General features: G+C 40.0%; 5 protein-coding genes across 6 annotated transcripts in view; 2 read left to right on the forward strand and 3 right to left on the reverse strand.

Annotated features, from left to right (window-relative positions):
- Positions 1-5,229, forward strand: part of rereb (arginine-glutamic acid dipeptide (RE) repeats b) — an 11,315-nt gene extending 6,086 nt beyond the window's left edge. The window contains exons 11-16 of the mRNA XM_013908571.1: positions 6-1,073; positions 2,487-2,691; positions 2,775-3,477; positions 3,569-3,709; positions 3,803-3,977; positions 4,207-5,229. Coding sequence (XP_013764025.1) covers positions 6-1,073; positions 2,487-2,691; positions 2,775-3,477; positions 3,569-3,709; positions 3,803-3,977; positions 4,207-4,240 — 2,326 coding nt within the window. The 3' untranslated portion in view covers positions 4,241-5,229. The remainder of the gene's footprint in view (positions 1-5; positions 1,074-2,486; positions 2,692-2,774; positions 3,478-3,568; positions 3,710-3,802; positions 3,978-4,206) is intronic.
- Positions 5,230-5,523: 294 nt separating this feature from the next.
- Positions 5,524-12,104, reverse strand: perm1b (PPARGC1 and ESRR induced regulator, muscle 1b). 2 transcript variants are annotated; one of them, XM_005724700.1, is made up of 5 exons: positions 11,981-12,104; positions 8,796-11,265; positions 8,417-8,696; positions 8,221-8,337; positions 5,524-6,786 (listed from the first exon to the last, which is right to left on the reverse strand). In XM_005724700.1, the coding sequence occupies exons 2-5, from the start codon at positions 11,238-11,240 to the stop codon at positions 6,701-6,703; spliced, it is 2,928 nt and encodes a 975-aa protein (XP_005724757.1). In that variant the 5' UTR covers positions 11,241-11,265; positions 11,981-12,104; the 3' UTR covers positions 5,524-6,700. The 2 variants fall into 2 exon arrangements, with proteins under 2 accessions (XP_005724757.1, XP_005724756.1); XM_005724699.1 differs by having other exon boundaries at positions 8,417-11,265.
- Positions 12,105-13,330: 1,226 nt separating this feature from the next.
- Positions 13,331-18,851, reverse strand: cunh1orf159 (chromosome unknown C1orf159 homolog). The gene is made up of 9 exons (XM_013908581.1): positions 18,647-18,851; positions 16,937-17,017; positions 16,758-16,842; positions 15,962-16,057; positions 15,818-15,874; positions 15,560-15,694; positions 15,422-15,447; positions 15,271-15,295; positions 13,331-15,027 (listed from the first exon to the last, which is right to left on the reverse strand). The coding sequence occupies exons 2-9, from the start codon at positions 17,006-17,008 to the stop codon at positions 14,924-14,926; spliced, it is 600 nt and encodes a 199-aa protein (XP_013764035.1). The 5' UTR covers positions 17,009-17,017; positions 18,647-18,851; the 3' UTR covers positions 13,331-14,923.
- Positions 18,852-19,630: 779 nt separating this feature from the next.
- On the forward strand, positions 19,631-23,005 carry ccdc36 (coiled-coil domain containing 36). Its single transcript, XM_005724701.1, has 8 exons — positions 19,631-19,742; positions 19,944-20,010; positions 20,243-20,381; positions 21,450-21,586; positions 21,664-21,712; positions 21,809-21,893; positions 22,061-22,176; positions 22,276-23,005. The coding sequence occupies exons 2-8, from the start codon at positions 19,958-19,960 to the stop codon at positions 22,981-22,983; spliced, it is 1,287 nt and encodes a 428-aa protein (XP_005724758.1). The 5' UTR covers positions 19,631-19,742; positions 19,944-19,957; the 3' UTR covers positions 22,984-23,005.
- A 518-nt stretch (positions 23,006-23,523) lies between these two features.
- Positions 23,524-27,131, reverse strand: kbtbd12 (kelch repeat and BTB (POZ) domain containing 12). The gene is made up of 6 exons (XM_005724702.1): positions 26,998-27,131; positions 25,491-26,647; positions 25,129-25,399; positions 24,799-24,949; positions 24,489-24,686; positions 23,524-24,389 (listed from the first exon to the last, which is right to left on the reverse strand). The coding sequence occupies exons 2-6, from the start codon at positions 26,561-26,563 to the stop codon at positions 24,220-24,222; spliced, it is 1,863 nt and encodes a 620-aa protein (XP_005724759.1). The 5' UTR covers positions 26,564-26,647; positions 26,998-27,131; the 3' UTR covers positions 23,524-24,219.
- Between the last annotated feature and the right edge of the window lie 546 nt (positions 27,132-27,677).

Here is a 27,677-nt window from a genome sequence, read left to right on the forward strand (position 1 = left end):
CGCAGTGCTCAGGACGATGGCAGCAGTGACACCAAAGACATCGATCAAGACAACCGAAGCTCTTCTCCTAGCATTCCCAGCCCTCAGCAGGGCAACGAGAGTGATTCTGACTCATCTGCCCAGCCCAACGGTGTTCCATCAGAGCCGGTTGCCCCCACTGCTGTGTTAGCTGACACACCGGTCCCCCAAGCCCTCTCCTCACAGCCTATCACTCCCCAGCTACTGCAAAGCATACCCTCTGCAGACCCAGCTCAGAGCCCCCCTCCTCCCTCTCCAGATCCCCCTCAGGCCGCCACTGGCCAGTCAGCTGCCACAGTGGGCACAAATAGCCGTGCACAGCCCACCCCTCACTGTATTTCCGGTCCACCTGCTCTGCCATCATCATTGGAACAGGAGTCTCCTGTTCCTCCAGCATTTCAGATCCCATCCACTCTCAACTCTGCGCAGCCTTTGCAGCTGCATGGTCCATCACCTTTGCCCCCCCAACGACCCCCATCCTTCTTTAGGGATGGTCAGCTCCACCAGCCTCCTCTTCCTGCTCCTCAAGTCAAGCCTCCTCCCACTACTCCTATTCCACCTTCACACAAACAGCTTCCCCATCAGTCTGCTACACCTTTCCCCCAGATGCCCTCTAATCTTCCGCCGCCTCCTGCTCTAAAGCCTCTCAATTCCTTGCCCAACCAGCATCCTCCAGGTGCTCCCCCTCCACCTCTTCAGCTTATGCCACAACCTTTGCCTGTGCATTCACTTCCAGGCCAGCTTCCAGTGATCTCTCAGGTGCAGACAAACTCTGGAAAAAACATGACTTCCTCTTACTCACCTGCTGCAGCCTCACACCCCCTCACCTCTGTAACACCCGCTGCTATTGGCCCTGTACCGAGCCTCCAGCCATCATTCCAATCTCTTCCTCTGAGACCTTCGTCTGGCAGCGCTGCAGGAAGTTCGCAAGTTCAGGTTAAAGAGGAGCCTCTTGATGAGATGGAGGAGGCTGAGAGCCCACCGTCTCCACCTCGAAGCCCCTCACCAGAGCCAACCATTGTCAACATGGCAAGTCATGCCAGTCAGTCTGCACGGTATGTTTTTGTTTGTTTGTTTGTTTGTTGCAAAAAACAATCCAGGTTTTACTTGACAGGTGCAGTAAAATCACCTGAGAAATGTCAGTCCAGCATTTTTTCTCCTTTTAAAAGATGTTTTAACCTGTGAGAAAAATATGTTTCCCTTTCGCGTTCAGCACTTCTGTCTGAGAAATGTCTGAGAACAATAAAGTATATCTCATCTTTACTCAGCTGAGAAATTCTCCACTAGGCTCATTATCTCCTCTCTGAACTTGCTCGTCTGATATTTTTTGTCCTGGGCAATCAGTGAACAGTGAATTTTTACCAGCCACAATACAATAGCTGGTATTGTTTTCATCTTTTCAGTGTGTTTGTGTCAGCAGATAGCATCACAACTCAGTATGATGCACTTGTTAAACTATGCAGGAGCGTAGCTGAGATAAAAATCAAAGTCCAGTGCAAAGGGTGTGTGAGAGTCTGTGTGATGTAAGTCTCTGTGATCTCAAGATGGCAGTATTTTTTCTTAAGTTTTATATTTTATTGTTCTTTACACCAATTCTTGAAGCTTTAAACAAACAGATGTGTGAGAGCAATGACACCTAAAAGAGTAAAAGTATTGGAGCAGAGTCAAAGAGCTGAACAATGCAGCTGAAATGGACTGTAGACTGTGGTGGTAATTTTATGTATCAATACAAGTCACACTTTTCATATACAAGTAGTCATGGGAACTACTGTTACAGTAGCTGCTTTAACCGTGGGCCAGTTTGCAGCACATTTTGCTTTTCCACCAAATTGACTGGATGTATTTCTGTTTGTCTCCGGTCAAAATTTAGATTTTGATATTATTAATTTGTTGTAAAGCGTGACAAAAAAATTGAAAACACAATAATTGGCAGGATAATAAACTCACACCAACCCCTCAGCTAGTCTGGTTCACACAAAATGATTCATTCTTCGACTAGAACTTAAGTTGATCCAAAATGCCCTTCAAATGTTTCACCAGGCTTTTAAATCTGCCTGAAGTCTGTCTGAAGCTCTTTGTATTGGGAGACTTAGATCAAAATCAAAACGTTTACTTTTATTTTCATTTCCAGATAAGTGATGGACGTAAGGCAATCAAACAATGAGCATAAACAATGTTGTAATACTGGTTCTTGATAAAGTTTCTTAATAGCTGAGAGTAATTTAATAAACACACATAAATGAGTTTCAGGTTAAGTGAAGAAAAATCTCAATGCTTCATTTAAAGAACAAACTAAAAATAGATATTTTTGCAAGAAAATCAACATTAAATGAAAGTGTTGTTTAAATTTCATTAGACTTTGCGTCTATAATATAAAAGCTAAACTTTTTGAATGATTCGTAATGCAGTTTTGTGCATATGAAGCTGATACTCAGTGCTCATAAATGCATATCTGTTAAATATTTCAGGTTTATCAAGCACTTGGATCGTGGCTACAACTCGTGTGCCAGGACAGACCTTTTCTTTACTCCACTGCCATCCTCCAAGCTGGCCAAGAAAAGAGAGGAAGCTGTGGAAAAGGCCAGGAGAGAAGCTGAGCTCAGTGCTCGACAAGAACGGGAAAGGGAGAAGGACAGAGAGAGAGAGCGAGAAAGGGAGGCCGACAGAAGTGCTGTAAGTGCAATATTCTTTTAATTTCATTTTCCCCCTTTTTGTTACATAAAACATGTCAACAGTTATCTCTCATTTGCTTACAGAGAGCATCCAGCTCCTCTCATGACAGTCGTATGAGTGAAGCTCAAATGGTGGCTCAAGGCCACGGACGCCCCTCATTTGAGCAGCCGCCCACCACAGTAGCAGCCGTTCCTCCCTACATTGGCCCAGACACACCTGCCCTGCGCACCCTAAGCGAATACGCCCGACCCCATGTCATGTCTCCCACCAACCGCAACCATCCTTTCTATGTGTCCCTGACCCCTGGTGACCCTTTACTGGCCTATCACATGCCTGGCCTGTACAGTGCTGAGCCTAGCCTCAGAGAGCGTGAGCTGAGGAACCTCAGAGAGAGGGAGTTACGCGAGAGGATGAAGCCTGGCTTTGAGGTCAAACCCCCAGACCTGGAAACCTTGCACCCTGCTGCAAACCCTATGGAGCACTTTGCAAGACATGGGCCATTAGGTCTTCCTCACATACCTGGGCCCCCACATCCCTTTGCGCCGTTCCATCCTGGGCTGAACCACCTAGAGCGTGAAAGAATGGTGTTAGCGGCACCTCAGCTGCGCCCGGAGCTGACTTACGCTGAGCGACTCACTGCAGAGCGGCTTCACGCTGAGAGGATGGCTTCAGTGGCGACTGATCCTGCTGCCAGGCTGCAGATGCTTAATGTTACACCCCATCATCACCAACACTCTCACATTCACTCCCACCTCCACCTGCACCAACAGGACCCCCTCGGTCAAGGTGAAGTTAATTATTCAGCAGTATTCAACATATCAAGGTCTTAATATTACTTTAGCTTTTTACAATAGGTCTTTCTTTTTTCTTCAAACAGGTTCAAGCCCTCATCCACTTGTGGATCCTCTGGCAACAGGACCACGTTTGGCCAGATTCCCTTTCCCTGCAGGCCCAATCCCCAACCCTTTACTTAGCGATCTTCCTCATGATCATGAGATGCTGCGCCACCCACTATTTGGTTTGTAGTCTTTAATGTACTTAGTCACAGACCACATCTTGACTCATTTCTAAATTCCACTGGTTCACTGTGACCTTGTTTAAATTTGAAAAGGAGCAGCGTATCCACGAGAGCTGCAGGGCCCAATTCCTCCGATGTCTGCAGCTCATCAGCTTCAGGCCATGCATGCTCAGTCTGCAGAGCTGCAGAGGATGGCAATGGAGCAGCAGTGGCTGCACGGGCATCACCTGCATGGAGGCCCTCTACCAGGTCAGGAGGATTATTACAGGTGAGCTCTCTCTATTCGGTCACTTTAGTAATTTGAATAATAAAATTCTCTATCTGAATTCATGTTTGACCATTTAACTGCGCAAGGTACAAATTGAAATTGTACTTTTCAGTGATACTTTTACATCATTTGCCAAAATGTCCAACATGCAGTCAACACTGTTCAGGGAAACTCATGTCAATTGTTACACGTCATTGCACCATCTAACTCTTTTTCTGTTTGTCAAAAGCCGTCTGAAGAAAGAAGGTGACAAGCCATCTTGAGTCCAAGGAGGTGCATGCCCTGAAACTCTAAACTTTTACCCAATACTGTGTACTTTTGAAACTGTAAGAGAATATTTTGTGTCATTTTTGTTTGTTTTAATATATTTTAGAAAAATATTTGTGGATCTTTATGTGCATTCCTTGTTCAGCACTTAATGCGACTGTCAAAGTCCGTCTGAGATTTTCATATCACTAGAAAATTTATACTACTTTATTATTATAATATTCAACACTGATAATAATAGCATTATTAATAATAATATTATTATTCTGACTCTTATGTGAGATTTAAAGTGACTCTAAAAAACTTGTTTGTTATGCAGTCACTTAAAAATGAGCTAAAATTCAGCTCTTATAAAGGATATGAAAACAGACTGACTTTGGTGTCAACTATAACTATCTCTGTAATGATTTCTAAAAGATTTCCTTGTACAGAATGACATTTAAATCGATGTGTGGATGATTGTAATAACCTAGCATGACTCAGTCTTCAGTTTTCACCAAACTAGAGTAGCGAGTTGCATTGTGGTGTTTAGCCTTTGAAAGCATAGTAGAGGTTGTATGTACTCCTAAATCTGCTAAATATTTGTTTAAATCCGAAAGTTTTATATATCAAGATATCTTTTCACACTATAACCGAAGCTTTTATTCATTCATTTTTGAGATTGTACCTATATGAGCGAGTTGATATAACAGTAGTTGTGAACACTCGACCCTTGATCCAGCACAAAAGTAAGTCATAAGCTAAAAACAGTATATAGTATTATTAGTTGCAGTGACTAGAATCGGACCATGATCTGTCTTTACAGACAGTGTTTTAATTGATTTTATTAGGAAAGCGTATTTACAGTTTTAATGAGAACAACTTAATTGGATCGAAACTTCAGCTTGAACATTTTTAAAAAGAACTGCCCAAATTCAGTATTTATGTGACATGATATGAAAGTGTATCCATGACATATTTATTTCAATAAATATTTCTGAATTGACACCATGTCCTATTTGCACTTCCTGCTCTTCCTTTTTCCCAAAGAGACACTAAAAGTGTAGTTGAAATACTCACTTTGGTTAAGGCAGTTAATTCTCTTACTGTGTTCCCTCAGACACGTTCTAGGGAGTTGGCACGTTATAATCCATCTAGAGCCAATCCGGTGTGTCACAAAATTGCCAATCTCGCATACAGCTCCACCAGGGCTGATGTGCATGTGTGAAAATGTCTTAGTACAACCATTCTGCAGCTAATTTTACATTTCTGGAGGTTATGAAGTTCAGCTTGTGTTCAGACAGAGGAAAAGGCTCTCATTCTTGATTTAATTGCATTTAATCGTTTGTGGCACTAAAAGCAAATCACATGAAGTGTTTTGACAACAACCATTTACATGAAAATCTTTGAACAAAATTGTCATTTCACAAGAGCAACAAGATAAATTTGAGACACTAATACCAACTAAACATATAAATTGTTGTCTTTTGTGTTTTGTTGAAGGTACTAATGAGAAATTTGTTTAGCTTGAAATTTGTACACCCGCAGGATGTGACATCATCATAGGAGATCTTGCGCTGACTTTTTAATAATTTTAAACCAACATCTCCCCACTTGTGCCTCTGTGCCCCCCTACCTGATAACGGAACCAAGAAGAAAACAAACAAATTTGACACTAAACCAGTATATTTATTTTAATTTACCCAGGATTTTCCACATCTTTATACAATAATAAGCCGAGTTAACCTTATTCAGCTGAATCTGAATAATTTCATCTTGTAGAAAATGTTTGAAAAATGCCAGAGCCCCTCTAAACACCTCTTAAATCACACAGACGTGACTTTGTCTTAAGATTCTCTCAAACAAAGACATTTGCGAGCCACCGTTTGTATTCAAAGCTTTTCTGTCACCTCTTTAACCTTTCCCTCCAACATACAGCAAAATACATATGAGACATCTACAGCAAAACCTTTCTTCCTCCACACAGACAACCACTTACACTCTCCATCTGGTCGAAATTAAGCTGCTCTGACATTATGCAGCTGTGTGTTTTAGCACAACAAGACATTCAAAGTGGAAGGTGGTGACCAAATCTAAATTGTCTAGCTATGGTCCTTGTATCAACACAGGCCTACCCAGAAGTGACACACTGAAGTTAATAAAACGTTAAAATGCCTGATATCGCTGTAAAATCTCTGCTTTGTGGCTCTAAACTGCATTGTTGTTCTTTCACACTGAAGCTATAAATCCTGAATATCTTTGTCACATACTGTCCATACTTGACCTAAAACTTGCACCAGAACAACTGAGGCTGGAAACAACTTTCATTTCTCTCAATTCATGCCGGGCTGCAGCTTTAAACTTTGTGTATGCACTTTAACTGTAGACATTTTGCAAAATATAAATACAGGTGGATTTCTTTTTATCCATGGACCCAAGTGAGAATGGCTGGAAGTAGTTTGTTTTGTATGTACATATCAGAATTCAGGTTGAGGATTCCTCTTCTTCACATACTGCCGCAGGTACCGGATAGCTGATAGTGCACTCAGATTTGCTAGTAGAGCTGAAAAGGATTTCCATGGTTATTTTGAATTTCAACGTTTCATGTTTGATCACCTAGTACACAAACATGTGACAGGGAAAATGTTTAATGTTTTAAGGCAAAAGTTATTTTCCTTACTAAAATCGGCAAATCTTCATAATAAAGCCTACAACTAAAGATGCAATTCTCTAGTAACTAAATGGAATTTCAGTGTCTTTGATTTGAAAATCGAATGTGATTAAATTTGCCTAAAAATACTTAAAAGTAGGTACACTAGAATAAGGGGGTACAAGTCAAGTGTTTAAAGGAAAAAAATAAATAATTAGACTGTAAATAACGTAAGTAATTTATAGTTCAAGAGTAATTGTAAGTATTGCATAACTTCAGGTATGTTACAGGGAAAAACTAATAATTATATTGTAAATAAATGTAAGTAATGCCTAGGTACTTTTATGTATTGCTTAAATTTTGGGTAGCTTACAGAAAAGGAGACACACATTATACTATAAGTAATTTAAAGTACTTCATAATAAATTTTAAGTACAAAACGATATCTCCCCATACGTTCCCTTTACGTTGTAAGTACACTGTACTTTTTGGGGCGCGGGTCATATTATGAAGTTGATTAACTTTGCCTCACTTTCAACAATGTTACAGGAAAAGAGACACAATTTGTGATATGTATAAGTGATTTAAAGTACTGCATAAGTAATTTTTAGTAGTGTGCAATTTAATTGTAATTTTTGAAACAAACCATATTTCCCCATCTTACATCATAAGTACTTTTTAGGGCACGGGCCATATTATGAAGTGGATCAATCTTGCGCCTTTTATTTTACCAATATAAATATAATAAGGTCTGTTCTTTCTTACCAACTTGTATAAAAAAAATAAAAACATGATTTTTTATAATCACAATTCAAACATAACTATCAAAATGAGTGTACAGTGTCTTCTTATCTATATATGGCTCAGGCGATTAGAGGATCATCAGGGGGTCCTTTTGTCCCTCTGTGGGGGGAAACTCCCACTAGGTTTATATCTGGGACTCTCCACCATTTGACCTTAGAACTGAAGAAGCTTCTCGGATGAGAGGTGAAACGTCTTCAAGTAACTTAAAGAAGTCCAGACGCTTTTCTTTGCAAGCTCCTTTGACTCTTATCTATATAGTACCTTAGAGTTGAGCCTCTCCATAACATCGCCTGTGCCCCAAGAGTAAGGTGTACTCTTGGGGCACAGGCGATGGGAAAATAATTTATTTTTCTACAAAAATACCAAAAAATTACTAATCACTTAAAATTAGCCTATTCAGTACTTTCAAAATTAACTACTGAAAAGGGTGCCCAATCATAAATTGTTACCCTAAATTTTATCAGGAAACATAGCAAATTAATGGAAAAAACATCACGACTGACTATGACTGATAGACGAACATAAATTCAGAAATGATCATACCTGCTTTCCAGGCATCAGCAGCCTCTGGATCAGAGGATCTTAGTACCCAGGAGGCAAAGGCAATGCAGACTAAACACATGTCTGACTGCTTCAGTGTGGAGAAGATGCCCTGGTGTCCTGTAAGGGCAAAAAGTGAAATTAAATATGTTGCATTTTTACATTTATGTCTCCTGATTTTACGTAAGCTCATGTTTACTTGTTGTCTGTATAGTTTCCAAAATGAAATGCTGCTCTTCTAGCTCTCTAAACAGCTGCGAGGAAGCCGGGGAGACCCTTCCCACACTCAGCACCGGTGCCCCTGGATCTTCTCTCCTGCTGGGTATCTTCTCGAAGTCAACCGGAAACACCCAGTCACCAGATCCTCTGCACCATATGCTCCCTTTATCATGGAAGTGAATTTTTCTTATCGGCAGTAAACTTTTCCAGCTGGCAGATCCACCCACGGCTGCTTCTACTGTGGATCCATGTTGGTGGGCCTGAATGAAAGAATGAGACACAATTCTCAGGGGAGAGATGTCATCCACTTCATCAGAGTTTGCACTCAAGAAAACATTGAGTGCAAACCCACTGCCCACCTTGTGCAGTGTGAGTTCTCTGACGGTAGGATGAGAACAAGAGAAAATGGGGATGGGTTTCTCCTCGTTGCAGTGAAGAGGAGAGAAAGACATTTCATTTCTACATGAACAAAGAGCATAGTCAAAGACAGGAGGCATGGAGATGTCTTTTGGATCATAAACAGTGAAGTGCCTGGAGTCAGAGTTTACTTTATCCTCTGTGAAAAAGTATTCAAACACCTCTGGGTAAGATATTTGGTAATCAAGAAAGTCTGTGCTGGACAGAAAAGACAGAGGAATTTGTGTTCCCAGGCTGTCACTTAGTTTAAAAGCAGTGTTTTCTGCCAAAGACTGACATCTGCTAAAAAACAGACTACTTTCATCACTACCAAGTAAAGCAGGCAAAGATGCATTCTCTCTGTTGAGAGTTTGTATATTCTGCATACTTTTACTTTTGGTTAACTGTCTAGGCAATGCAAGTGTGCTTGAGGTCAAAGTGTGGGGCTTCTGGCTGTCAAAACACTGCCCTGCAAAGTCCTCTAAAGGCACAGGCGTCTCTCTGCCTTCGGAGCATGTGGACTCATCGTTTGAGAAGAATGGAGAGTCACTCCTGCTGTGCTTGTTTTTTCTGTGAGGGTCAGGGCTGGGGTTCCTGCTGGGGCCAACAAACTGCCAGTACTCCTCTTCAAAATCTGAGGTGGAAAACTCACAGCTTGATTGGTCTGGCTTAGATTCGTCAGCCTGCGTAAAATAGTCCGAGTCTGCTGTGTCTGAAATATCCATGGGAGTGCTGCAAGACAAATTATACTCCACAGTGTCAACCAGAGGGTCATGATTTGTTGGGGATTCATCTACATTTGGTGTCGTGGCTTCTCCTGTTTCTATAGGTGATGAGCCTCTATTCATTCTGAGCTGCAAAATGTCATTTATTGTCAATTTTTCCATTTCATCCCAAAAAGCAGAGATGGCGTACATGGGTCGACTGTGACCCTCAGCTTTGGCATATGTTTCTGGGCAGTCTTCCTCAGAGCAAGGTTTTACTGTTACATCAGGAACACAGAGAGGGGAGGGCTGTTCTTCCTTAGAGAAACCAGGTACTGAAAGATTGATTTTATGTCTTTGGGCTCCAGGTGTGTCCAAGAGTATCAAGCAGTGTGTTTCATTTTCACATGGGGGGATATGATCTGGCATGCTTGTATTTCTTTGGTTGGCAGATGGATGCATCGGGGAAGGCACAGCGCCGGTACCTTCATAAACTTTACAGCTGGCAGCTGACACATTGGTGGAAAAAGAAGAATGCATTTGTCCGTCCTGTGTAGAGTCAGCATCTTTTTTTTGGCAGCCGGATGTCAAAGATAACGAGCTGCACATTTCTGGGTGTTGAGGAGGATGCTGAGTTTCCTCCACTGATTCAGCTGCTGACAAATAGCTTTCTGAATCATAACTGTAAACGGAGAGGAACTCAGCACTGTCTTCAAGCTCATCGCACTCCTCATTCTCCATCTGTGAATGCGTGAGTGGGTCTCGTGCCATCAAAGCTGAGCTGTCTGGTTCACTTTTGCTTCTCTTCATCATCGGCTTAAGAATATTTTGTTTGAGTGATGGAAAATTGTCTTCTTCATCAGATATTAAAGCCGCTTGTGATGATTCTGAAATGACTCCTACCTCCACGTTGTGTTCATAACTTGGGTTGCTGCCTGATTTTTGGTTTTGGTTTGATTTAGATTCCCTTCTTGCCTGAGATGCAGGTTTATTTTTATTCATCTCTAACTTTACACCACTTTCAGGTGAGTTCTCCTGAGTAGCGTTGCACGCATGACGTCTCTCAAAGGGTTTTTTTTGTCTTCGTTTTTTTTTTACAGTGGTGGGACGTGCTCGCCATCGTGCGGGATTATCGTTCACTGTCACAAACCAACGTTCCTTCTCTGCTCTTGCAGAAACACTCCTTACATCTTCGTTTACAGCCCTCTCTGTCGTGTCTGGCTCATTCACATTTAATCCTGTTTGGTGACAAGAAAGCGGTTCACTCTCTGGCTGCACTTCTCCATCTTTTGTCAGATGTTCTGATTTATTCAGTAGCTCAGTTTGCTGAGTGTTTGTAGCGCTGTAACCCGTCTCCTCTGGGACTGGTGCAGGACATTTAGGATATGCTTCAGAGTCCTCTTCAGATTTTGTTGTAGCATCCTCCGGCTGATTAAGTGGCACTGACAAATTAGAGCTTTCTTCTTCGGTGCATTCTGCTGTGTTGCTTGTATCTCCATCTTTGTCATTATCAGGATTCTGCTGTGAGTCTTGCTGGCTTTGGCTGACAGCTGAGCTTAGGTTTCCCGAATCCTCTGAATCTGTGAGACTGGCATCATCAAGGCAGGCAAGTGAAGGCTGCTGCAGACTGCACTCCTCACTCTCCTCATAGAAGCTTGTCCAGTCATCCTCTGCAATGTGAATACTGTGATCTAAATCATCCATTCTGACAATTCACATGCTCCTCAATCTAAAAAAAAGAAGAATATATATTTATACTTAAACGGATTTTTTTTTTTTTTTTGCATAAGCTTAACTAAAGTGGCCTTGAGTGATGCATAACAATCCATTCTTGGTATCTTTGGTAGCAGATATGGTTACGTCAACACATTTGAGTTAAATATAGAGCATGTGCATTTGTCTTAGGCTTAACATTGCTTATAATCACCTGTCATTAAAGGAAGCCATTGTGTAGAGGGCAAAGCTTTCTCAGATCAAAGTTTGATGAATGAGCGAGACTTCAGAGTGGCAAAGTAACACCAAAGCACCTTAGTCACAAGCTCCATAACAAACCCCAAAATACTCCAGGGCCCTGATCTTTGAAAACAGGTCATATAATCTGATATGAAAACAAATCAGCTGCCCAGTGTCAGGGAACAACATATGAACTTAACAAACACCTACACTGGGTTTGTTTTGCCTTTTCAACATAGGGAAAATCTCAAAAATGATTATGATAGGCCTCAATGTGTCAAACACAATACATTTGCCATTTTCTGCGGTTTTGTTTAAGTAACAGTAAAATACCATTAGTATTACTTTTTTGTCCTAATTAATATTATCAGAATATAAACTATTGTGGGTCAATACTGCAAAATATCTTACCAGCAGTATCCATAACCACGAGCTGTATAACCACACTATATTATGTTAAATGTGCTTTAGTAAAATATGCAGAGGCTTACCTGATGCAGATTTATTTATTTATTTTTTAAATCATCCAATTTTCGAGGTAGCTTTGCGTTTTCCTGCAGGAATAGTTAAGCTACGATGTCCATCTGCCCTTGCATATGTCAGACTGGGCCCTTGCACTCAGATGTTATAAATAGAGTAGTATGTCCTGTCACATGCAGCTCCTGGTGCAAACGTCCTTCCCTCGACTGCCAGACACGAGACATTCCAGCACCCCAAAATATTAACCCTGATAATAATAACAACAATATAAGTTCTATTATTACATTAAAACACGACAGAAATCCAAACATTTTTACTGTCATTCATAAACACATGCATTTATTTTCCAAAAAACAAAATGTTTTCATAAAAACTTTCATAAAATGTCTTTTATCTTGAAAATTATTTTTAAAATTCTTCCTTCGATTGTATCGGCAACATTTAGGAAATGATAGTGTTCTTGTTTGATCGATTTCTTAAATTTTTGTTGGCTGTAACGTCAGCAGCCTTGTTTTTTGCAGTTTTCACATCTGTAGATACTTCTAACAACTTTTTGTGAAAAACGGGTCAGGGTTTCACCAAAAATGAAAATGAGTAAAAACTACCAAAACTTTTACCCTAAATTTTGTATGGATCACCTTGAAACAACAACAAAATACTAGGTCTTGGGGTCACGAGCACCTAGGATGGCAAAGCATTTGACCTTAACCTTCACTGTTAACGTCCAAGGTCAAAGGTGACCTTGAAAAGAAATGCCAAGACATCATATCAAGTAATATATCGCATTAAAAGAGTTGCACAACACACATATTTTTTCAGTATGACACCCTGTGGCATCGCACTAAAAATCATTAAGTTTCACAAAATCACCCACTGCACGAACATATGTTAACATCTGACAGATTAAAGATTTTACAGTTTGTAGAAAAAAAAACCTTCAGTCATATGGAATAGGAATGTTTGTAAAGAATAAGATGATCATAAAATACACTTTCAATAATGCCTCAAGGTCATAGGCCACACAAATTAGGAAAAAGCTGAAGTTATCATGTTTAATAAAAGGTTGACATCAGCATGTTGTAAAAAAAAAAAAAAACATCGTAAAGTTGTAGTACAGCCTTTGCCCTTCAGGGGGATTTGCACTCTCTGAGATTGTTATAGATTGTATATTGTTTAAAGTTTTTCTCTGTGGTTTTGCTTTCTCTGTATTATTTTAATAGTATAAATATTGTCAATGTTATAAATAATGTGTTTTTTTGTAAGTTAATTTGAACAATTTAACCTTTTTCCTTCTCAAGACAGCGGATAGAATTCATTCGAGTTTACAAAACAACAGTAAAGACAAAAAAGGCAACTTTGCATTGGATTATGAAAGGTGCTTTATTTCTGCAAACAATACTTAGATCTTCTGAATTTATTCATGGCACTGAAACTAGAATATGTACATCATTACAAAAACGATACATCATTTGTATAAAACAATATGTACATGTTTTTAGCTTATGGATTTTTGTACAACAGTAAACACATGAAGCCAAAAGAGGAATATTCATGGAATGACTGCTGCCTTCTATCTGGTTCAGATTGCTCCACACATGCTAAAGACAGACATAACTTTTAGAACCATCTTGTGAATCAAAACTACAATGTAGAACTTGGATAGGGTTAAGGATTGGCGCTACAGTAAAAAGGCCACTTGTCATAATTCAAATACCCAATTATTAGCACAGACGCATTGTGATTAAATGCTTCCTGGCTCCATTTAAAGCTCATAATGGCAGAGTCATCACAGTAACAGCATTTAGGACAAAGCCATATTCTTCATACATTTGGCAAAGTTAATGGTAATCAAGTAATGTTCAAAATGCAACTACAGAGCTGCCGTCTACGCAACAGAAAGAAAAAAAAAAAAGATCTCAATCACACTAAATAGCAACATTGATTTCTTTGAGAAAGAAAAAAAATCAAGGTCCAAAGTCCAGTGAAGACCTCAGATGTATAAAGTGCACGGGGATGTTTGGAAATTCTAAATTTTGACAGGAAAAAAGAGGAACTCTTATTTTATATGCATCAGCAGGATCACAGCTCTTTAAAAAAAAAAAAAAAGAAAAAAAAAAAGAGTGAAGCATTGGCTCTGCACATGGAATGGAAAAAAAATGAGCATGCAACTGCAATGCATGCTCTGTGTTATGCACGTGGAATACATTCACCTTGACTGATTACAAAAATAATAAATACAACGGCAACAACAAAAGTACAAAATACAATCAAACAATCCATCATCAATACAGTGCCTACAGACCTGGTCCACCAGAGAAGAAATAAAACTATGATGACACGTCTTTTAACCTGTCAGCCTAATTCTAAGCAGTAAAACTCAGTGCACAGTTACAAAATGCAAATAAATAGCACACAAGTAAAAACAAAATGTCTATCGCATGTTACCGTTCTGTCGCTAAGTCGACGTGATGAACGGTTTACGAGTCAAACCTGACAGGCATCCATGTTCACCAAACTCTTCATTCAGATTCTCTGACCAAACGCAGCAGATAAAAAAAACAAACAAAAAAACAAAAACAAAAAAACGCTTGCCGACAGCATTTCCACTTAAACTGAGGCATGATCGTGAGACGAGCAACTCTCGTTCACCACAAGAAAAGACAAACTTGCACATGAACACGAGCCATTTTTCCTGGGACGGCTAGACTGCGTGGCTGCTTCATTTTTAACGAATAACTAATTGAGTACAAGACAGTTCAGAGCCCCAGAAAGTTAGTTACTTGATACTGGTCAGTTTTTTGTTATACTCTCAATACATAGAGAAAAATTAACAGCCCAGCAAAAGCAGCTACAGTTAAATTTGGCCATCCTTATTAGAGTCATCTTGTCTTCCTTCACCCTTTTGTAAATCTAACGGCGTTCCTGAGCTCTCTCTCCTACCTGCACCCCCCACCCTACACATTATAAACTTGAGCAGATGAAGTTGTCGTGATGGTTGCACTGTTCAGTGTTGACGAAGCAGAGGGTCGCTCTCTTCGGACATATCTGGGTTTCCTCACTGGAAAAGAGAGCAAATGAAGGGTCATAAAATCATCTGTGAGAGGAACAGGAGGACACATTCACTGTAATCACAATTCGCATGTTTGAGCTCATTTTGTGTGGTTTTTTTGTATTGTTTTGTTTTGTTTTTAAATAGAAAAATTTTCCATGCATCCTCATGAATAATAATAAATACTGCTGCTTCACATAATACTTCCTGGTCAAAGATTACAGTTTACAAAAGAGAGTGTGGCCATCTCACCTGACGAGGAGGGGATCATAACAGCCTGGAAGGAAAAGAACAAAGGTTAAACAGTTGACGCACAAAGACTTAGTTGAAAACAGATGTGTAGTTTCTACACTCTGAATATGCTACTACTACTAAAAAAAACAAAAAGTCAAAATCCACTTACTGTCTCACTTGGTTGAAATATGAAGGCTGAAAAAGAACAAAAACATAATGTTGCATTTGGAGGGGAAAAAAGAAAGTTACAAAATCAAAGCCAGCACCAAAAGCGTGTCACTGCGAGTCACTGTGCAGTGCTCCTCACCCTTGTTGCGGCGGTAGAAGATACTTGGAAGTCGGTTGGAGCGTTTGAGGTAGAAAAAGGAGGCGACAGAGAGTATCAGGAAGAGGCTGATCAACAGCGTTCCCAGAAGTAGAGAGGCTGCCACACCAGGGCCACCTGCACAAAAACACACAGCACAAAAACAGGAAATGAACTGACAGACATTTACTGCATCAAACATTCCCGTCTCTAACCATGCAAGGAATATTACACCGCATGAAATCAGTCTGCACATCTTACCAATTTTAGGAACAACTGTCGTTACAGTTGTATGATTTTTACGCTCCAGTGTGTAGTCTAGAAAGCACAGAAAAAGGCGTGTTAACACAAACGACCCAAACATGAGCGACACAATCCAACACGCAGAGAGCCCAGAGTCCTTACTGTAGGTGCAGACTGTTATATTTTCTAAATCGACAGCTGCCGAGTCGCACAATATGCAGACGGTGTTGGTGTTCTCGAGGACGCGCAGGAAACATCCTGTGAAATTCAAGAGAATGACATCTGTATTACATAGTGTGAATTTTTACACACTTTGATTTGAGTATTTATAGTGCTGTAGCGACAAACTACAAGTCTTTCTCCAGTTTGATACACTAAATTAACTGCAGTTTCTATAATCCGATGAGGTACCAGGGCATGGCGATGTATCACGCAGATATCTTTAAGTAGCTGCTAAATGCTGTTTCCATTCATGTATCAAAAAGGCAGAATTGTTTTTAACTTATCTTTGAATCCCAACTGTACAGAATAAATCATCTATATCAGTGATGTCAAACTCATATATATCAAAGGCCACGTACAGCCGACATTGATCGTAAGTAAACAAAGTGTTAAATGCACATTTAATCCCTGAGATCTTCAAATGCGTAGTTAAACATTAACACACAAGTGCGATGCACAGCAAGCCTTTTTCCAAACTTCAGAAATGAATTATTCTGAGTCATTATAGGGAATAATTTAGGTCAACTAGACTAAAGAGACCATACGCACAAATTTCCAAAATACTTAACAATCAGAGGCTCTGCACTACTCTGAGTCTTTTAACTCTGCCTAATCGTATACTGATAACAACAATGATGTCAAACGGGTCAAATCTCAGTGGTAGCCAACGTAATAAGGCCAATATGCTTTCTCCCAGTGTTCGTCAGTGATGAGACATTAAAAACATCCACACTACCTGGTTCACAGTGGGTGTCATTTGAGCATGAACTGTTAGCTCTTTGCTTATCACCACAACATTCAAGTGAGTTCTGATGTAGGGCCTGTAAGCAGAGAAACATGCGTAGATTAAGAGATCGACATCGGCAGAACATAGCATGAGCTGGTCTTTTGCCTTAGGTAACGTTCATTTCCTACCTTAGTTACAGGCGTCTCGGGTCTGATAAGAATCACGGTGGCAGCAAAGACCAGAAGGAATGGCAGAGCCATATTTGAACCCTTGGAGAAAAAAACAAACAAAAACAAAAAGCAGACAACTTAATACATTTCATAAACAGGATGTCTATAAAGCCTACATACTGGCTAAATTTCCTTTTAGAAAACCAGTAAGTAATGAGAGCTGGCTTCAGATTTTCTTATCTTAAATCATATATATATTTTTATTTATTCAACCCTAATGCAACTTATAGACTTTATTTGAGCCCTCTGCAGTTAAGTGCCTGTCTAACCTGCCAAGTGTTTGTTGTAACACTATTTGCTTTCACCTTCCTCTCTTCCCCAACCGGTCGAAGCAGATGTCTGCCCTCACATAGTCAGGTTCTGCAGATGTTTTTTTTTTCCCCGGTTACAGGAATTATTCACTCCCTATTGTCACAAAAGATTTACCAAGAATTTGACAAAAAGAAAAAACAAACAAACAATTTCATCACTCCTTAACAACACTTGTTGCCGCTGATTTTCATTCCAGTTATTTAATACTTTGGAATACTACGGTTGTCCTTTCTTAAAGATTACACTCAGACCATTTCTGATGAGTGTTCAGTGAACAGTAGGTGGATCAACTGGGCCAGATGATCTTTCAGATCCTGTGGCAGTTAGTTACATTCACATACTATTAATCGGTTTGGATTACTTAAACAAACTTGTCCTGTTTCCTTATTTTTAAAGGTCATGCTGCACACCATGCCAGCAAATGTTAAGTTTGCACTTTACAAATCATTTTGTTGTCGCTAAGATACTTTTTTCTGTCTGTCAAACTGTGCCAACCTTTTCTTTCTTTTTTTGAGATTTGGCTAAATAAATGGGAACGAATTATGTGGTTTTGTGACAAGTTACTAGTAACAAAATGACTAAAGACAGAAAAACTGGTTAGGTGCTAAGCTATCTGTTATGGGTAGACACAACACTGCTTCATCCTTTTGAATTAGGCGAGTCTTTTATGCTTGAATGATTCACAGGTCAGTGTTAAGTGGTCTAACAAAATTTTAAAAAATGGTCAGGTACAAGGAATGGACTGAAAAGGAATGAAAAAGCATCCAATGTCCAAAGAAAAACTTTAAAGAATCTTCAGAAAACAAAATAAGATATGAAGGATGGCTCAAGGCACAGTACTGTAGGTAAATATGTTTGTCTCTAACTGCTTTAACTTAGTTAATATAAGAATACATTTGTCTGATCACAACAGTGGAAGATCCAGTATATGCTTGATAGTAAACTACAATTTAGTTACCATTAAACAGTTTGAACATTCATGACAACACAAATAAATGCATAGCCCTTTTTGTTGTTGTTAATAAAGTAGTTTTCACTATTTCCCCCCACAACTTTTTATTGTGGAAAAACTACACTTTTACATCTAACTCTGCGGCACAATACAATTATTTGAGGAGAAAAGCAGCAAAGCTAAATTTTCAGAAAACTGCACGCAACGAGCTAACGTCAGTGAAGCTACACAGCGATAGCTAGCACCTGTCACCGAGCTGAAGGCTTAACTTGATTGTTGTAGCAGTTAAAATAACGCCCAACTACCGAGTTGAAGATCTAAACCTTTTTTCACATGATCGGATATATTTACAATCTAACAACATCAGTAGCCGCTGAGTGTGGAGACAGAAAAAGTTAACTTACCAGCCAAACACCAGGCTTTGGCCTGACCAAACTCCTAGGCGCGGTTTAGTAACCGGCTGGTCTCGTCCGCCGCGGAGGTGTTACCACTCAGATAGTAACAGCTATTGCCAGACTGCTCATCACAACACCTCTGGTGTTGACCCACAAACAGATAATCCTACAACGACTGGCTCACAGCTACCGGATTTACATTTAGCATGTAAACTTCCGGAAACGCCTTTCAAAATAAGAGTTATAAGAACGGCGACGCTCCTGTGAGAAAGAACAGAATAACAAGCAGAACATTTGTTTTATTTCTCTTCTCATTCTCCATTTCGTCCTCCTCCTAGTACCAGTAATAATGATAATATTAATAATGGATCAGTACACACAACGCTCTTGAATTTGCGAGGGTTTGGAAATTATAAATTGCAGTTTTGAGCACTCAAATATTTTCACAGGATTTACAGAGTAACTGAATTTTTTTAAACAAAGTACAAAACAATATTGTGTTAGTAATAATTCATTTAATAATAATGGACCACTTTACAGTCCTGTTTAGCTTGTTGTATTGCTTTTATCTTTAATCTAATTTCTGCAGATGTTTGAAAATAAATGCCGATAGATCCATGGGTGGGTGAGCAAGGCATGTCAATAAATACTTGGATTGATAAAGCATCTCTGTATGATAAGAAAAACTTTCTCAAGGACCGGTGTCCCTGCAGCAACACACCTCAATAAAATCAGTAGGTCATTAGCAAGACTCTATAGAACTTTACTGCATGCCGAGGTGGCAACCCCTAACCCTACTCAAGTAAATTTACATAAATGTAAGAAAATGTGTTTGGAAAATGTACTTGTAAAATTACTTTTTATTGCACCATGCTCATTCACTCATGAGCTGCTGTAACATAAATCAGATGGCTGAACTGCCACCTCAGCATACAATCAAGTTCTATAGTCTTACTAACAATGACCTACTAATTTTATTCAGGTGTGTTGCAGTAGGACACATTCCGACGGCCACTGAACGCAGCGCAGCCTCTGCAGATGGCGGGAGTTTTAATTACGTTTCACACAGCTAGCTATCAATAATCACATCTGAAAGAACTGTGAGGTAATTTAAATAATATATTTCAGTGGTGAATTACTGATATAACATCTATACACACTAACGTTAACAAGATTACTTTTTACTGAAGACCTTTATTGATGTTCTAGCTGTGAACAACTTGCTAATATCTACCTGTATTAGCTACTGTACTGCTAATATGACAGTTAGATGAGACTGTGGCTAACTTATTATCTTTACAAACAGATAACCAAAGAGCAATGAATCATATACGAAATATAAAGGAAATGCTAAATATCCCAACTGGAAGCAGGTAATTAAAATGTGCCACTACACTATTTTTTTTCTGTTTTTTAATCTCTTGTTATTGACATACAACATTGCTATTTTCCCTTTAATTCTAAAAACATTTGAAGTTTTTCATGTAAACACATGTAAACACAATTTAAAAAAAAAAGGTTACTAAATGGTTTTGCTACATAATTTGACTGTGTTTGTGTTTTCTTCTCTATTGTTACACTTCATTGGGATGAAAATGCAAACAGAAATGCATCTACCAGTGGTTTCTCCAGTTTGTCAGACTCTCAGATCTTCTTTGAGTCTCAGTTTTGGCATGAAAATTCTCAGAGCGCATCTCAGGATATGAGTTTGTCCTCCAGAACTTCCCAGCAAAGTTCACAAGAGGTAGGATTTCCCATGTTCACCTTGCAGATGGTTCTTGGTTACGAAATGCAAAGCCAAGCATTAGAAATGGGAATAACCAAACACCCCACGATATGATATTAATACAATACTTCAGTGAGGATATGATATTATTGCAATTTTTAACGTCAGAGTACTGCAATAACTTACTTTGCAATTTGTCACCTTTTTTTGAACGCAAATTATTCCTCACAGTTAAACTTTGTAAATGAATTGTGCTCATTGACAAAGACTCATTCACACTGATGGCAACATGTTGGCAATCTGTTAGATCTCACTTGATGTTATTTCAGGAGATGAGTGCTCTTGTTCATAGTATTCCAAGAATATTTTATTTTATTTAATAAAATATCAGTATTTGGTGTCTCTATCAAAATCGCAGTACAATGCTGTATTGATTTTTCCCTCCACCCTGTTAAATTCATAAAAGGGCTAACGACGAGGCAAATATTGTAGTAATGGTTTGCATTTTCTTTGTGTATATTATACAGTCTTGAAACTACATACTCAACCAAATCTATAACTTTGGCTCCCACTTGTACTAACATTTACAGGTCTTTGACTGTAGCCCTTCTTTACATATTTCCTCCATGAAACCACTGTGCGTTTTACTGTCTTTGTTTCATCACACTTATTACTGTTAACCCAATTCCCCAGTCAGATCACCTGTTTTCATTCAGCTAATTATTCTCTTTTTATAGAGCTGCAGCTCTCCTCTTTTCATTTGCAATACTGTGTTAATTTCTAGCATGCTCTTATTTAGTTTTAACTCTTGTCTGTAATCTGGATTTTTCCAAAGCCAATTAACTCTACCTGTAAATTGTTAAAGCTTGGCCATTTTTACATTAATGTCAAATATTTAAATGACAAAGACAATATGGTAAAGAAATGAGTAGATGTTCGTTGTATGAAAAATAAGCATTTCTGAATTTCCAATACCATAAAAGTTGTTTATGTGCGTGACAAAAACTAATGGGATCATAAGCGCGCACACACAAACATATTAAATAATTCTTGCTTTCCTAACATTTGTATTTTGTCTCTGTTTAGGGGAGTGACCCAAAGTTTTCAAGCAGTTATCACACTAAGCCTCTTCTCCTTGGAGACTTGAAGGATAAAACCAGAACTTCAGGAATACTGGATAAATTTGAAGAAGACAAGAAAAAGGCAAAAGAAAAAAAGGACAGGTGCGTCTTTTTGTCATTTCAAATATGCAACTCTAAATCCCTACGTAACCTTTTTTCCCTGCTTTTTGCTTTAACAGTGATCACTTAGCCAAAGAATGCCAGCATATCAGAGAAACACTTAGCAATGTAAGTGATAACGTAAACTGATTCTAGTTATTCAAATTCAGATGACCTTCTCTTTAAAATGTTTTTAATTTGAAAACAAAAAAATGTTCTTTTCAGATTCAACAGCTGGTTGCTGGCACTGAGAGAAACGCAGCAGTGTGCCAAATAGTTTCTGAAAAAATTGACAGTTTCACATCAACATGTAAGTTTCCTTGTTGAATTGAGTGTTTTTATAAAACATGGTTAAGTTGATGTATTGAAAAGGAAATATTAACACCAGCAGATGGTGCTGCTTGCCGCGCAGCAATCCACTTCTAACGCCGTTGTCATTTTTATTCTGTGTTTAATGTTTTTATTTGTTCATCCCAGTGCAAAATAATTTGGACAATCATCAGGGCCACATCTCCCAGCAGTTTAAGACTTTGGTAAATAATATGGACTCCCAACAGGATGTGATGACACAACTTAAGGAAACAGTGCAAAAGGTGAAGATGTTGTCTGTCGTGTTCTTTATTTTGAAATGAGATTTAATTGGCAATGTTTCTGATGAGTGAGGAGTATAACTGTTCATTTATACCCTGTAGAATGGAGACACTGTAGCAGAGCTTGACTCACATCTGCAAAACTTAATAAGTAGTCTGGAGGGTCTGAAAGAGGAACAGGGAAGACAAGGACACATGCTCGAAGAGGCCCTGAAGCTGCTCAGCGCCTTACTCTCAGAGCACTTGTCCAAACCCCGCTCTGAGGGAGTGATGGATAACACCATGCAGACGTCACCAGCACCAGAGGAGTCAGTGTCCAGCATCCTGCACAACAGCAAGCTTGAAGGCACACAGGTTACATGTGCGTCATACAACGCTGAACAACACCAGGTTGAAGTTCCCCGTCGTAATCGCAGCCACCTAGCTGGAAAGCAGAAATTTACTCAGAGACAAAGAAGGCCCAAAAAGAGACCCCTGGTTTTGTCACAGAGGAGTAAGGGTGCAGTCTCGGATGAAAACCGTCAACCTCTCGTGAACAAACAGCAGAAACCTGAGAGCTGTGACATGAGCACAGTGAGCAGCAAGGACAGTGTCAGTCCAGGCAGTCTGGTGCCACTTAACAAGGAGAGGAGATCCAGTGAAACTGAAGGTTGTTTCATCACGCCTCTGAGCTTCTGGTCTCAGGACAGCAGCAGCTCTCTGTGCCTCACAGAAATAGACCCCATCTTAGAGAAGCTGTCAGCAGAGCAGGGCTCCACTGTACAACCAGGAAGCTTGTGGCAGCTGTTTGATTCTGAATTAGACTTTTAAAGAATAATTAAAGGTGCCAAAATGTGTTCTTTATTTATTTTCAGAGCATAGAGCAGAAAAGACTAAAAGTATATCTATATTTATTATTTGTATTTATTAGTTCTGACCTGTGTTCTCTTGGAAATGTGTTCCCTTTTGTCTTTGTGAAAGAGCTGTAAAAAAAACTGAGCACTGTGTTGCACACAAAGCATTAAAATTGTTGACCTTATAATTTCTTTTTTTATTATATATATATATAGATATAGATATATAGATATAGATATAGATATATATAAACCAGAACCAGAGCAGGAAAGCAGCCAGGAAGCCTAATTGCACAGCTATTCAGGTGGAAAGTGCATCAGAGACCCCCAGTCTGAGAAAGATTATTGACATTTCATAAACTGGCACAAACATCTGTAAAACCCAGGGTGTGTTTTAGCATGATTTTCTTTCTTTTCAATTTTATGCATTTAATAACCATTTTTTAACAGCAAGAATCATCCAAGTTTCTAAAGAAAGAAGAAATATTGCCCTCGTCTGTCCAGACACACACATGACCAAGTTTACTGCAGCTTTATTCAGTGCATCTTTAAACATGTTCAACTTGCACTGGGCTCTTAGAACACAGGAGTGGTGGTTACTAAATAATCACTCCTCTACACCTACATTGATTTTACCCATTAGAATTAATATATGTAATTTATGGTAAACTGTTCATTTTTTCCTTACTTGCCATTTACACTGCACTTAAAAGAACATGTTCAATAAATATGAATGTGCTTTAATTTAAAAAACAATAACTTTTTTAAGTGGCTTCAAACTTCAGCATGGTTGTCTTGAAAAAATCTTTTTCCTGTCAAAAACAAGCCGAGTGCCAGAATTTTGCTATAATTTATTTATTTTTTATCAAAGTGTGAAGTCTACTATTATAATCATATATCCCTCAAAGAAAATCCTTTCCTGGAGCTGCTAATAACACTCCAGATATACTACGCAGCTGCAGGTTTGGGATAATCCGCTTTGCAGCTGTTACACAACACATTAAGAAGCAACAAATATATTGTATTTACAAATTGCTTTCCTACTTCCCGGTGTGCAACCAAGCAATTAACCATAGACGTCTCTTTCATGCAGAGTACTAAGAGCTTTCTTGCTTGAAAAAAGTGATTGCCATAAGCTGTGCAATAAGTGCATTAATGATTAATTTCCTTCACTAATTCTCCTTCGCAGACTTTGATCTGACTGACAGTGGTGTCACAGCTTTACTAAGTCTGCAGGTGGGGATACGAGTCCCCTTGGGTTGAGATTTGCCACTAAGCAGACGTCATAGTTGTCATGCATTAAAGCACGCCGAGCCACCGCAGTCCACCGGTTCTCCCACGGGTCTAGCTCCAGAATGTCCTTTGTTATGTCATCATGGCGATCTAAGGATAGTTAATACACAGAGTGGAAATACAGTCACGGGGGGGGGGGGGGGAAGCTAAATATTTTATGCATAATAGGTATGGATACTTTTTCATTACCTGCTCCTTTGTAATATCCACAAACATAAATCTTTCCTCCCACAACACCAGCATTGGAGGCGTTAGTACGCAATGAAAGCTGGGAACATGGCAGAGGAGGTCCGTCCCTCCAATAATCTCCATCTGGATTGTAAATCTCCACAGCGCTGAGACAGTGACGGGATTGTCCACGGTCCACACCCTCACAACCAATACCACCTGAGAAAGAAGTTGGCAAAAATCAGTGCAGTTCAAAGAGGACGGCCACCACAATGGCACTAATGAAATTCCTTCAAATGTATTGGCAGCTTAACAAAATAATTCATCTTACCCATTACATAAATTTCCCCATTGAGTACTACAGCACTGCAGCGGTACTTTGAGTATTTCATGGGACAAAGCTCTGTCCATTTGTTTGTGTTTGGATCATACTCCAAGAGGCGGTTACTAAGACAGTCGGGCTCCTCATCCATCCGGTATGACTGGAAGGTCGAAGGGGAGCAATGATATGACAAAGCAGAGCAGGTGCAGTCAGAGAAGGGTCACATAGGGACACAGTAAGAGCTCTCCTTCAATGTGTAAAAGAAGTATCTTTAGTTTATAAGACTTAAAGTGAATGCGTTTAAATAGCTGGAAAGTGATTTCTTTTATTTTGCCTCACCTGTGGGGTTCGACCGCCCACCACATAAAGGCGATCTTTCATTCTGACCACACTGTGACAAGCCAAAGGCAAAGGAAGGGGTGCTGCGCTCCGCCAGGGTCCACCCTGCAGAGACCAGCGTTCCACACAGTTTGTGATGAGAAACTGGTTCTTCAGCTTCATCTGGCCACCCAGCAAGTATAGAGTGTCTCCCAGTGACGCCAGAGCATAAGAATCACGGTACTCTGCTGATGTCAGGTGCTCCCAGCTTCCCTGGGCCTCCACCATGTACCTGGAAATCAAATCTGGCAACATTTAGTATCTTCTGTATGTGGGGTAAACAAAGGCAAATCAGTCAAGTGCTGTCAGATATCTTTTCTTACCTGCAGATTTCAACACTGGTGTCTTTCTGTCGGGCCATTCTGCGAGCACTTGCCTCTCCTGCTACAATGATGTCATTTCTTTCAGTCACAACTCCAGCACACACATACCCCAGAGCCTCTCCGTAGCGAGGTGAGGTGATGTAATAAATTCGCCCTGTGGACGGTGCAAAGCAAAAGCTGCGCTCAGCATAGCTGCCATACCTTGACCTGATACCGCCACTATCATTGCCAATGCAGAGCAGCAGATCTGTGGTCTCCATGCCATAACGCAGCTTTAGTTTGCGTGGTGCAGCCGCGGGATGCAAAGCCGTGGCCTCCAGTCCTTCGTTCATAATCTCCAGACACTCAGCATCAGCCAGCAGGGCTGTGTTTCTCTTTATTGCTTCTCTTAAGTAGTCGGGGTTTATCAGTGGCAGACGGACCTTCCGCAGGAGCTCTGGGAGATGCCGAACACGTACCTCTCCATCCACCAGGGTACTGTGTTTGACCCATCCAAGGACCACATCCAGAATGGTTTCTTCCCGAGACACATTCAGATCGTCAGATGACAGAAGCTTTCCAAGCTGATGGGCCTCCAACTCCAAGACCTCCTCATTCTGGCACACTTGGACAAAGTGCTGCCTCAGGAAGCGCTGAGCTTGGTCAGCCAGTTCCTCTGCACCGAGGTCACGGGCAAAGTAATATACACCAAGGCAATTAGAGGCATCCATGTTCTCCATCATGTGCAGCTGACAGCGAGTGAAGACATCATCCATCTGTAGAAGAAAAGCTGCTATGGAGATGCCTTGTACGTTGCCATTAGTGAGAGGAAGATCTGAGCAGTACATGTAGTTCAAGAGGAGGGCCAGGCTGTCTGCAGGAGTGTCACGCAGGAATATCTCTCTGTTGTTGCACTCACGCAGGCCACAGGTGAACATAACACGGAAGTATGGGCTGAAGGCAGACAGAACAACTCTGTGACAGGGAAAGCTGACGCCCTCAGCAACCAGCACCACATCTGTCAGATGCTCAGCGTCCCTCATCTTCCTCAGCTGGTCGAGCAGCAGCAGCCCATGTTTAGCAGTAAGATCCATTATGCTTCAAAACGTCGGTGAAAATGTTATTTACAAATTTAAACAGGAGGTTTTATACACCCTGAACAACTAATGAGGCTTTTTCTGAAAAACAGAAGAAAATGCACACAGAATTAAAGGTTGCCACTCCCGATGTTTCACTGGTGCATGATAGAGTGAAATTTAGTTAAAAAGGTTTGATAAAATCAAGCTTATGCGGATAAAAAGGAAGTAATGTTTCAGTTAAGATCAGTACAGTCTAAAAGAGACTTTAAGCAGTGCCTTATCTTTTCACCACCATCATGACATGATGACATGACATTTTCAGATTAGCCTTTGTGTACAATAAATAGATCAACATATAGAAGTGTAGAAGCAGAGTAACACTGTAACAGATCACTATGACAGCAGACACATACTGCAGCATTTATTCCCTTTAAAAAAATTAGTCTTACCAAATGCATCAGCTCCTCTTGGCGTACTAAAAAGACCGTCTTCAATCTAAAAAGACCAGTGCATATCTGTTTTTAAACAGGCTACATGTGTTGTTGATGTTGCCGAATGTCACAGTCGGTGGGGTTAGAGAGGCCTGAGCAAATGCGTGGCAAAGATATGTACCCCCTCCTCTGCTGCTGCCCTCTGAGCTGGTAACCCAAAAATAGATAGTGTTGTGGCAGACAACAAGTGGGTCAGAAGGTTTTGAGTGATCCTTGAAGAGAAGGTTTTAAAGCAGTCACAACAATAACTGTTATTATATTTTATGTTGTCATTCATAATTTCACTCATCAGAATTAAATTGCCCACCATTTGGGGTAATTCTTTCCAGGTTTGTTTGCCCTGGTTACGTGCATGCCGCTCTGAAATGCATGAGATGTTGCTCTGAGTTTGGATTCAGATTTCATGACTGTGTTCTCTTAAAGACCCAGTGCATACTGTGTGTGCACAAGCTTCAGAAATCAGAGTTTCTCATAAAAAGGGACATAAAGCTTTAAAAGAACCCACGTTTGATTTTGTCACTTTGACTTCATTAAATAGTTACCTGGGTACGCTGGGTTTGAAATGACTGTTCATGGTTCGTTAGCTTCAGTTTTGTTGCTGAATGGAAAAAATAAAACAACATGAATGGAAACACATG

This window comes from Pundamilia nyererei, unplaced genomic scaffold, assembly GCF_000239375.1.
Source record: "Pundamilia nyererei isolate P.nyererei 1_Seehausen unplaced genomic scaffold, PunNye1.0 scaffold00012, whole genome shotgun sequence".
Lineage (NCBI taxonomy): Eukaryota > Metazoa > Chordata > Actinopteri > Cichliformes > Cichlidae > Pundamilia > Pundamilia nyererei.